The 12,509-nt window shown below is 39.4% G+C and overlaps 1 protein-coding gene across 2 annotated transcripts in view; it reads right to left on the reverse strand.

Moving 5' to 3' along the window:
* The window catches only part of cpne4a (copine IVa), a 55,021-nt gene that overhangs the window by 24,055 nt on the left and 18,457 nt on the right, over positions 1-12,509 (reverse strand). Inside the window, exons 3-7 of one of the 2 annotated variants that reach the window (XM_027005391.2) lie at positions 8,955-9,035; positions 7,565-7,636; positions 6,797-6,871; positions 2,607-2,690; positions 2,039-2,128 (exon numbers count right to left, since the gene is read on the reverse strand). In XM_027005391.2, coding sequence (XP_026861192.1) covers positions 2,039-2,128; positions 2,607-2,690; positions 6,797-6,871; positions 7,565-7,636; positions 8,955-9,035 — 402 coding nt within the window. Of the gene's footprint in view, positions 1-2,038; positions 2,129-2,606; positions 2,691-6,796; positions 6,872-7,564; positions 7,637-8,855; positions 9,036-12,509 lie in introns of both variants that reach the window. The other variant, XM_027005390.2, reaches the window with a different exon arrangement.

The raw sequence follows: 12,509 nt of genomic DNA on the forward strand, positions 1-12,509 counted from the left end.
GCATATCAGTATCAGGGCACTGCCAGCAGGAAACAACTGTCTATCTGATTCAGGATCTTTAGGATGCTCTCTCTCGCTCGCTCAGGCTGCAATGATACTGAGCTGAGAGAAGAGAATAACAATTCCTATTTAACCTCTCTCTCTCTCTCTCTCTGTTTATGCATTCTATTTATGTATTCATCTATCACATTCTATTTATCTACCAGTGGATCTCTATCCATCTGTCTCTATGTCTGAGTGTCTTTCTAGCTGACATACGAATACAATCGGAATATTCCATGTGATCAAGAACTCATTTATTACTGAACAGCAGGAATTTCGTGCTGTCTGATCATGAGATTCCCACAGAGTACAGTGACAACCAACAGTAGTGTACTGACTGAGCACACGCACACGCGCACACACACACACACACACACACACACACACAAAAGACATGCACACAGGGACAACCGCTTTCTTATCAGCCTGATAGCAGAACAGCCGGTTAGCTCCCTACACAACTATGGCAGTGCCATTAGTTCCATAGGATACATAACTTTAGTTTAAAAAGGACTGGAGTTATTTTTAAGTAAACTATTACAAGGGAGAAACAGAAGCATAGAGGTGGGAGGGAGATACACCAAACCATATGACAACTACGTTTTCACAGTTCAGGAATTTAGATTGTTCTGAACAGTTCAGTACAGTAAACAGGAGTACAATATATTCGATATTTAATTCCAAAAGACTATATGTTGCTCATTGGACAAGATAGTTAGACTACATTCTTCTGATTAGGTAGTTGAGAGGCTATACTTTCCTAATTTTCCTGGTTTGCAGTAAATGAGTATTTTATAGTTCTATTATTTGATTAAGGAAAACTTTCATTTCCATTTCAAAACCACTCAGAGAACCTCCTAAGCCATAGTTCAGAGTCATGGTGTAAAGAAACCACAGCTAACTAATCCTGCTCTTATTACTGACATTAATTCAGGCAGCATTAATCTACATCAGCAGTATTCAAATCACAAGTCTAGATTTGAGTGGCATAAGTTTACAGCAATCTAGAACCTCCCATAATTAGTTATGATACCTCTACGTCAGCTTAGCATATATATTGCAAAGAAACTACCAGCTGCCTTCCATGGTTTATTTACAGAAAGGTAGTCTTCAAATACAAATGCAATTAAAAACCCCAAAGAAACCTAAATTTATGTTTTCTAATTAGCTTAATCTTGCTCTTCTATGCAAAATGTTCATATATTAATTGTGACCTATAAATAGCATTCCAAAGTCAAGAAAATAACCTTGTAATGTAAAATGGGGATACAAATTTTGGGAAGTCTTACATAGCTTTACCCAATGCAGACTACACTGACATTAACTACAGGAAAACTCTAAGGTAGTCAGTGCTGGGTAGTCAGTGCTAAGTTATTTAGCATGAAGTCCATGCATTTTTTTTTACAATCCACAGAGCATAAAATCTACCATTACATAAGCAGTGAGTGAGGCTTATCTGATGCCAGAAATTCATAATTATTTGCTAAATCCTCATCAGTAGTTTCATACATATATTATTTTATTTTCCTTGCTTGCACTATAATATTCAGCTCTGACTGTGACCTATTCTAGAAACATTTTATCATCTTACAATATGTTCCCTGGATCTTTAAATGTAATTTTCTGTTTCAAGAAACATGTTTTGAAGGCCACTGAAGTCTGAAAGATATTTGGAATTGAATCAGAAACCACACATTGTTTCTGCTGGCATTTATCAAATGAGTCTGTAATCACAGTGAACCTCAGACAAGCAGTTGAGTGAATAATTTACCTTACGTCTTCTCACTGCTGATAGCTCTGAGAACTGATAGCATAAATAACTAAAGAATTCATCTGAGTCATTAACAGGGCAACGACAATCTACTGCCACTTGACTGCAAATCAACTACTTTGCAATGACAGCGTCACGTATAACTCACTGCGTCTCTCTCCTCTACTTCTCTCTCTTTCCTTCTTTTTCCTACCAGTATTACGTGAACTGTGTATGATCCATCACCTTCAGCATCCTCTCATGATCTCCGCTGCAGAGACAGTTCAGGGATGTTTTGAAGGTCTTCCACACTGGATTGAGGTTGTTCATGACAGTCTGTGGGCAGGCAGCAGTGACACTGATAATGTACACGTTTTGTTTAGTATCAGCACATATCATGCCTGTAGTAGCCCTTCTTCCAGTCATAGGATAACCATGTTCCTGGGCTGAAAAGAAGGCACAGTTTAAGACCAGTCCTAGACTCATCCTAAATCTGTTTATTTGTAAGATTTTCAGTGAGGAATCCACATAGAAAGTGTAATTCAGTTTTAGTCCAGAATGCATGTATATTTGTGTGTGTGTGTGTGTGTGTGTGTGTGTGTGTGTGTGTGGGTGTGTGTGTGTGGGTGTGGGTGTGTGTGTGGGTGTGGGTGTGTGTGTGTGGGTGTGTGTGTGCGCGTGTGTGGGTGTGTGCGCGTGTGTGGGTGTGGGTGTGTGTGTGTGTGGGTGTGTGTGTGTGTGGGTGTGTGTGTGTGTGTGGGTGTGTGTGTGTGTGTGGGTGTGTGTGTGCGCGTGTGTGTGTAAAGGCTCTCACCTCTGTTCTGTACACAAGCTGCTGCGTAGCATCATCATTCACTCTGTAGATCTCTAAAAATGGATCTGACTTGCTGAAAAAGTCCTGTAGGGTACATAAACACAGTGCAAATCTCACTTTCTCAGTTAAAAAATAATTTCCTATTTCTAAATATAAATCACATCCATGGTAAGAAACCCACAGGATGCGTTTCTGATCAAACAGACCTGTGTTAACTCCACACATTCTTTAAATTCTTTTTGTGTAGTCCATGTAACGGGCATGTCCAACCATCACCCTCTCTACCATGGCAGCAGTTACATTAGAAATCTCTGTGCTATAAACAAATCCTCATAAAGGTTCTGGAGTTTCATTTGAAGGGGTTCTTCTCTTTATCATATTACCCAATCAAACAGGCTTTATTAAAAATTGTTTTTCTTTTTTTAATATTAGACGGCTTTAGAATATCTTTTAAGGCCACTCTCTAACCCTCTGGGTTAGAAGTAGTGCTTTCACTTGATGCGGAAAAGGTTTTCAACAGATCTGGATTTTACCATAAATTTATACTTCCGGCGGATGTCATGTATACTAATAATAACCTGTCTACCAATTTTTGTGCTTCGGTGTGGCACAAATGTCCTTTGTCATCACTTCTGTCTGCAATTGCAATGGAACCACTTGCTGTAGCTCTGAAGCAAAATGCAGATATTAAGGGAGTCTCCCCAAACTAAGGCAGTCTCCCCAAACTAACAAACCTACTTAGGAAATTTGGCAACATTTCTGGCTATAAAGTTCATTTCCAGAAAAGTGAGCTGATGCCTGTCGACACTGGGGCTGGTTGGATACATTTAGGCTCATTTCCTTTTAAATTAAAACCATCGAAATTCAAGAACCTTAGGATATGGGTTACACATAACCATAAAGATCTATATGCAATTAATTACCAGCCTCTATTATCTAATCTGAGTCAGGACACTGAACAGAGGGGCCCCCTGTCCCTCTATCTTGGTCAAAGAATTCATGTTAAAAATTAATATTCTGCCTACATTTCTGTATGTATTCCAATGTCTTCCTGTTTCTTTAACAAGACCTTTGTTTTCTAAACAGCAAACAGCAAAACGAAATCTCATACAATGGGAGGCATTCTTTTTACTTTCCGTATTATTACTGGGCTGTCAGCATAAGAGCATTGTTATATTGGGAAAAGGACGATGTCGCTGTCCCTGAATGGTCAGCTCTGGATGGGGCATCTGAGCATCCATTTGGTCCTCATCTCTAGCAGCCCTATTGTATGCTACATTGGCATTCACAGAATCTATTTCTAGCTTCACTTCTAACCTGGTTATCATTCCAGTCAAAGTCTGGAATCAGTAAAAGCGAGACAATTTCAGAAGAAACTTGGCACAAAATAATACAGGAAATTTTCCCCTCTACCATATCAGGTATGCTGTTATACAATTTAAAACTGAACACAGTATGGGTTGGTCTGAAGCTAGACTTTGTAAGATCAGCTCCAGCGTGGACCCCACATGCGATCAGTGCAGGCAGAACCCGGCCTCTCTGCTGCACATATTAGGACATGTACGAAGATGTTCACGTCTGGCAAATTACCTTTTCTAGGATATTTAGAAAAGCAGTAGGGCCATCACCTCTCATTGCATTGATTTGTGTGGCCCTGACAGACACCCCTCTTAGTTGGGGGTGTAAATTGTCATGCTGGCCTTCTATTCTCTTCTGGCCAGGAGAGTGATATTGTTTTAATGCTATTCCGCCGAAAAACAGTCACCGGATCAGGCCAGTCAAGTGCCATCTCAAATCGGAGAAGATCAGATACACTGACAGAGGTTCAGCCAGGGAGGTTTGTATTATTTGATCCTTCTTAACCCCAGTGGGCAACAATGGTACTGCTAGGAGGACGTTGGACAAAGTTTTTCTTTTTTCTGTTTTACAACGTAAAAATCATTCCATTATACATAAATATTTCAACAAACAAGATATTATGTTAATTATTTGCAAAAATAAAACATTACATTTATGATAAACTCATTGAGTGGTCTGGCATAGTACTTTCACATGACTATAGCTGGTGAATTAGCAAGCTAGTTATGTTAATGCCAGTGTGATGTTTCTACTGTCTTGTATGATTTTTATCCATTATGGATAAATGGTTAAAACACTGTGAGTCAGAAACAAATGCTGTATATGTTTACTGTTTATTTTGTTGTGTGATTGATTGTTATGCTGCATTGGTTTAGATTTTAAAAGGTCAGTTAAATTTCCATGTGGGCTGTAGAACGTTTTCTGGTTAGGAACCCCAAGTCTATGACATGAAAACTGACGGTGTGACAATGTATGTATTTATTTGAAAGTTTACTTTATTTGTATCCTCTTCCACAAATTTTCTTGTGGAAGTCTGGCTATGTATTACACTACATAACATGAGATGGGGTTAGATATGTTTCTTTGCCTGTTAAACACCTGATAATTTATAGAATTAATGTGATAATGTGACAAATCAAATAAAAAGACCTTGATCAAAAAAAAAAAAAAAAAAAAAAAAAGAAAGCTCCATGCTGTACCACCAAACACTGTTAATTTGCTCCCAAATACTGTTAATGTTCCTGGAGTAACTCCTTGTATGTCCCTGGTGAAACTCCATTTGCTCCAGAGGTGTGGCTGTTTCTTAGCATTCCTGTTATTCCTCAAGCCCTTCCCTTCTGGGGCATGTTCTAGAAACTTTCTCTCGTTCAGTCAAGAATGTCACAAATGTCGGTTCACAATTTCTGGATGCTATGCTGCTGAGGAAAGTTTCATTGGGACTAAGGGTTAGCGAGTCTCACATCAACTATTGCTTCCTCTCAACTCCCCCTTTTTATATTTCCCATCCAGGGTCAGCTCTTTTCCAATCCAGGGTCAGCTGTTTCTTAGCAGCTGGGCTGGTAGGCTTATACTTGACCACATGATCATTTGTGAAGCATTTCTATAATAAAATTCTTGAGAGCCAAAAGTGACATTTGTGTCCATGTATGAAATGATTTTTTTTCAGAATCGATCAAATTAATCATACATAATAAAGGATCATACAAGATAAAGTCTGGGAATATGTGACCCAAATGAAAATTGAAAAATTGAAAAAACTTGACCCAACATGTCAACAAATATGCAGCAAATACTAGCATATAATACAATTTATTTCATTTTGGTTTGGAATGTACCAAAAATGATAAGTAATTCTCTTTTTATCCTTCCTCAAATTCACACTTTCTTTATAATAAGTGTACTCTGCATAAGAAAATAAACCTCAGAAAAGACTGCTTGTCACACTAACAGAAATTGCCACTATCAAAATATTGGGGGGGGGGGCTGTAATTCCTTCTGTTGAAATGTTTTACTCAAAATGTTCATTGTCAGGGATATCCCAGTCCTTGGTCTGTCACATGGTATTTTACTGATGACTAGCAGGTTGTAGCTCAAACGCAGGACAGGCAGCAATTTTTTCTCTCTCTAAATCAAAATACTTGTCAACTAGCAGTGAGAGAAAGACTGAATGAGGGAGATATGAAAGCTAACGGATAGAGAGAGAGAGAGAGACGTAAAAAGAAAAGAGGGAGAAAGAGAGAAAGAGTTGACATCCTCTGCTGATCATTTTGCAGGTCTAAGTTGCTTTAATTTAATTTAAGTTTGAATTACTTTGATGGAGGAACTGTGAGACATGGAGGAGATTTAAGATCGGAGAGGATAAAAGAGGTGAGAGAGCATGAGAAGCACTCAGTGTGAGACTGATCTGTGGCTCACACAGTCATTTGGTTCTGCTTGTATCAATCCCCCCTTATTAATTTCAGTCTCTTGTAATTATCCATCTTGATGAAAGCTGATGGCGTCTCCCTGAGGAACTATCGCCCTTGCATGTTTACTACTCTATTCTCTCTCTTTCTCACATTTTCTATCCTTCTTCCTTACTACTCTACTCTATCCCTCCCTCTTCTACGACTGACCACCTCTCTGATTGTCATTAGCGCTGCTGAAAGTGTCACAGCGTAATAGAACTACAACTACATAAACAGATGATTAAAAACTTCATATAAAAAAATTATCCCTGAGCTTCTCTAACTTTCTTCCATCCACTGGTGTCGCTGCTTACTTAAGGTTATAAAGAGGGTGTGTTTGCTTACTTGTTTGTTTCTGTATGTTTGTATACGTAGCACACGCACCTTATCGTCAAGTTTCCTGGCACTGAATGACAGTTCCACATAGTCATCATTTCCTGTCAATTCCTCTGCGGTGATCTGGGGAGACCAAGAGGTAAAGGTGACCCGAACATTAGCCTCTTAACAGACCTAACATTGAGAACATTTACAATGTAGAGAACAGTACATCAGTACATTACACACTGAACACATCTATGGCTCCTGTGCGTCTGAAGTCACCACTGCTATCATCGGATAGGTCAAATGCAGGACCCTTAATTAGGTTAGCTTACTTGCCAATGCTGACAGGTGGTCTGCCAAGACTGACAGCCAGTTATGTCTGCTGCCATGCTCTAATGAAAAAGCTGTTTCTGCTGTAAATGTTTCCGATAAAAAAAAAACAGCTCATATGTTATTTCAAGAAATGTCATAGCCATTCAGTAGTGTTTCACTGATCGACAAGATCAGTGTTTTGGGGGAAAGATGATGCCTCCTGCCTGCCTCCTCTCTTGGGATCATTAAAATCTATTGATTATACCACAAAACAAACAGCAATACTTGATTCAATAGAGCAATTAAAGAAAGAGAATCTACACAGGTCCCATTTCACTCCTAGTCTTCAGAGTATGTTCAACAAGGACTTCATTTTGTTTAGTGTAATACAGAGGAGGCTTTTTTAGAACTAAATCCAACTCCAGGATGTGTGCCTATCCTGTACAATGTTTCTTGCATCTTGCGGCAAATGTGAACTGGATTTTGGGTTGTAAATAAGTGAACAGGAGGATGCCGTACCGTAATAGTGGACTTTCCTCCTGTGCTGCTCTGCTTAAGCAGGGCTTTGGAGAGCTTTCTCTGGGACACAATCTGTTTGGAGACAGATAAGACACAAGGTACCCGTCACATTCGTCAACTTCCATGCCACTTTTTGAAACTGTCTCTGCGAACAGACGGGAGGAGAACCAAAGCGAAGAGGCTCTGGAGGGGGATGTCCTTCAGGGAGCAGACCTTGCAGCTCTGCCAAGAGTGTGAAGCAAAGAACAGACACTGAGAGCAGGGTGATTACACGAAATCAGTGTGGAAATCTAATTGTGAGTTTTTTGGCCCCCAAACCAGTTTGTAATTACAGCTGAGAAAAATCTTTATTTACAAAGAAATGCTTCCAGTTCTACATTATTAAGGTGGAGGCGGTGGGGCGGGGGTGGTTCTGTTTCTTAGCACAATGTGCTTTCAGTATCAACAGCAACCCATGGCATTCACAGCCCATTCTTATTAAAATAATGTTGCCTCTGTACCCAAAACAAATGAGAAGTATGAGAGCAGCTTTGGTAAAACAAAATAAAAACCGAATATTGAATATAAAGAATATTGGCATTTATTATATATTAAGTGAGACTCTCAGAGCTCCTCATTCAGAGAGTTACAAATTAAGTATCTCACACAACACTTGCAATTGCCTCATACTCTATATAGAGAATGGTGTGGCAGGGCTTGTCATGGAGGGAGCAGGTCAGGGATGGCCAGTCAGGGACAGAGGAGGTCTGGTATGGCTCGTCAGGGACAGAGCAAGTCTCATTCTTGTGCAAACACCTCTGTTTCAACACTGAAACAACACTGATGTGCATATTACAATCTTAACGACTGCTTGAGTTTGATTAGCTGTTATCTAAATGTGCACAAGCAATAACTCTACAAAATAATTTTTTTTGCCAGGACAAATAAAAATGGGCAGTTAACAGACTAGCAGACTGAAACTGTGTCTTATGGTAACATTAGAGCATTCATTTTAATCTCTGTTTGGTATAAAGTAGAAGAACCATAAATGAGTAAGTGGTATTACTTGTTTGGGATAATGCCTTCAAAGGTGCCATTGTATTGTAAAGAAATACACTAAACTGTGTGTGTGTGTATGTGTGTGTTTGAGAGAGAGAACATCTAGTGTCTGTGCATATGTGTATGTTTTCCATGTATGTTTGCATTTGTGTTTGTTTTATGTGTGTATGTGTATGTTTTTGCTCGTGTGTGTGTGTGTGTGTGTGTGTGTGTGTGTGTGTGTGTGTGTGTATGTATATGTGTGTATGTGTACTTGTCCAAGTGTGCACTCCATTGCACCAAGGCAGTCAGCCTCCCTCATGCCGTTGTGGCTGCTACTGATGTCATAGAGTTCGTAGCGCAAACGTTGCACCTCCTCGAAGTAGTAGTCCAGCGTGAAGACTTTGGAGAACGTAGGGTTAATACTACTCCGAAGTACCTCCGTCCTGTCAACCTGCACACAGCATCCAGAGGGCAAAACTGATCAGATCTGCAAAAAGAACTGAAAACGTGGGGGGCTACCCTGAACTGTAGACTACATCATTTCTCAGCACAGAGATAGATGTAATCTACATAGGTGATCAGTTCTCCAACTGTTGATTACCTCACTCAAGCCCGGGAACTGGAAAATGTCATATCTGGACTGTGCTGGTGTTTTCTGAGGTCTGGAGTGGAATTCTTGGAAATAAATGATAAAATACACAAAAAAGTGCCAACAAAAATTAATATCATTACACATCGTGAGCATATGAATAAGGCATATGTATGAGGCCATATGTTCAGGGTGGTTGCTTGAACGCCAGCAGGGGCCCACACAGAACAGAAGGGAGATGTTTGTGCAAATAAGTTTGTGCAAATGCCAGTATTTCATCACTTTCATATGTGTCTGCCATGGCAGGATTGTGAACAGTGATTCTGTGGAAGACAGTGAGAGACCTAAGGATAGGGATATTTATGTGTGAAGACTGCCTGAATACACGTGCACACACACACATGCAAACATGCACATATACAGTGTCAAGATGTTAAGGTTACTCCTAGAGTCCCCACTTAAATCATCTCTATGGCATCCCTGCATTCCGGTGTAGGCTTCTATAAATCTGAACCCCAAGGATGTGTTGCAGACAGCTCTACAAAGTTCAGATAAAGAATGTAGTATGACTGTCTTTTTAAGTTAATGGCTTTCCTGTAATACAGCTGACTTAAGTGACTCAGCTAAGGTCGAGCTGTTCAGCAGGAGATACAGCGCAGCCGCAGGTGTAACCCATAAGAAGAGGATGAGGCTGCCACTAGCAGTGATGTGAAGCTGAGCACCTGTGACTTGAAACTGAAGGAATAACCTAGTCAAATTTGCTAATGTTAAGGCCAAGTAATGAAAGCTATAGTACAGTTAGCATTACACAACAAAGCGTATGGAAAAAAATTTATGGCACAAGCCTCTTCACCAGTTATATCAAAATGTAGCTTATTTCAGTTTTCAGATTTACAATAGGTAATTGGGTGGCTGAGATGAGGTTAGTCATCAGAAATTTGTTTCCAAATTTTGAATGTGCCAACACCAAAGGGTTAGGCAAATGTACTTTTTATAAATGTTGCTTTATTTTCCGGTGAAAGCATCACCAACCAGTGGCATTTACATTTCCTGCTTATTTAGGATATGCGTATTTTAATATTATGGCAGTAACACTGAATGACAGCTATTGTAGAGGCCAGGTAACATTGCACAAGAGAGATCATATTAAATGGTCAACATGCATTGTCACCCATTATGAGTTATATTAACTTTTACTATAGAATAATCCCCTTTTTACTGGAAAGAAGAGACCTTTTTAATTATGACCTGAGGATTAAGCTCCAAATAGCTCCAAATCAGGCCAAACTGCTTTTATACACTTCTGTAGACTACCTGAATCGGGTGTGGAAAAAGTTAGCTTCAAAAATTAAACTCTGTAAGATCTCCAAGAGTTGGGTCTTGAATACTGTACCATGAAGTACAACTTTATCAATACTAATGGTCATTATGCATTTAACATGTAATTACCTGAAAAAAACTGCATCAAATGCATTCAAAATGATTTGCAGTTTGTGTTCCCAATACAGGTTTACATTCATAGTTTTGCATTAAGCCTTTGATATTTAAGTAAAATAAACTTAATAGGCAGCAGAACCAATGGAGCAACTCAGAACTAAATTTCTGTAAAATCTGCCCTTCATAGAAGCCATTTCCAAAATGGCTGGCCTTATCTGTGAGCCCTCAGCAGTCTAGACAGAATTCAGTCTCAGCTGCTTGGCTCTCCTCAGACAGATTAACTGCACTGTATCCTCTTTTCCCATTCACTAGAATCTCACTGTGACCATAGCCCCTTCCATGGAGCCTACAAATACTTGCAATGCTCAAACGCTTCCTGTGCCCCTGGAGTCACTCAGACAATAAGAACGGTGTGTGGGGATAGACTCTGAAAAAGTACCCAATGCATGGATTATACTATTCAGACTAACAAAGGTGCTTGCTTGTGTTGTTTCTTTATTACCAAGATATTTCATCATGGCACTGCCAGCAGGAAACTGTGTATCTGATTTAGGTTTTTAGGATGTTCTCGCTCTCTCCCTTTCTCACTCGCACCCAAAATTGTGCCTCCTGATTTCCTCTGAGACATCAGCCTACTTTTTGCAGTGCTACTTACATTGCTTTGGTTACTGAGATTTTCTGACAGTCGACTTGGATTTTGTTTTCTTATGAAGGTGAGATTATTGTGAATTTAAGAATTCAGAGGGTAGGAGAACTGTTCAAAAGGCAACATTTGTTACAGCTACACTAGGCTTGACTTCAAAGTATTCCCTTTATTTCCCCAAGGATATATTTATTTATTTATTTATTTATACCTTTGCCTTCATATTTGATGAGAGGCAACCACAGGAAGAACTTTTGATAAGATGCTTCAGAACTGCAGTAGGGTGATAAATGTGACTCTAAAGAAAATTCCAGCTAACTGATTATGGGCTTGATAGTTTATGAACATAACGGTACTTCCTTCTTTCAGCGTTAATGTATGTATATAGATGCTGGTTTATCCTGTTTTTTTCTTTTAAGTACGTGTTAGACGAGAGAAAAAGGAAGCTGAGGGGCTAGAGATTACCTCCTGTTACAAGCTGTAATTATACTCGTGGTAGGACGTGAATCCCGAGATAAATGAAATGCCAGCTAAAAACCAACTCGACTCACACTTCAGCCTCAGCTGGTTTCTGTGAAAGCAAATACTGGCTGAGAAAACTGATATATAGGGCAGGAAGCTCTGGGGATTCCTGAGTCAGGTCATCAGAGGTCTACACTTCTCTGCTTCATTGGTGATGGTTCTTTTGGGCAAAAGTGACAAAAACCACAGTCATCTGGCAGAGGATCAGAGAGCATCCACTAAGCCTGAGCTCGACCTTTCACCCTGGAGCAATGACCCAAGGCATCTGAAGGAATAAAACATCAAAGTCTATTCGCTCTCTCTCTCTGTCTCTCTCTCTCTCTGTTTTTAAGAGTGCAGATCAACCTTTACATAGAAGACCTTGAAGAACTTTTCAGAAATTCCATGCTTTTATCACAGTCAATGAAGGCCAGACACACTGTGCTCAGTGCGTGGTTTGCATGTCTGTGCAGTGTCAGAACAGAACACTAAAACTCCTTTGTACAGACTATAATTTCCCCAACTTTTGCAGTAGTTCAGAAAACAGTACAAAGGCGATTTTCATTCAGCCAACTTAAAAAAAAGTAACTTCAACATATAATTTCTGTACTTAATGGTATGCATCAAAGACCTCAAGGAAATGTCAAAGGAAAGGACATTAAGATATTTTTAGAAAATATATGAATATATATATATGGATATGTTAATATACATACTTATATGTTAATGTATATTAATAACATATTTTTAGCATT

The sequence above is a fragment of the Electrophorus electricus genome, chromosome 5 (genome assembly GCF_013358815.1).
Source record: "Electrophorus electricus isolate fEleEle1 chromosome 5, fEleEle1.pri, whole genome shotgun sequence".
Lineage (NCBI taxonomy): Eukaryota > Metazoa > Chordata > Actinopteri > Gymnotiformes > Gymnotidae > Electrophorus > Electrophorus electricus.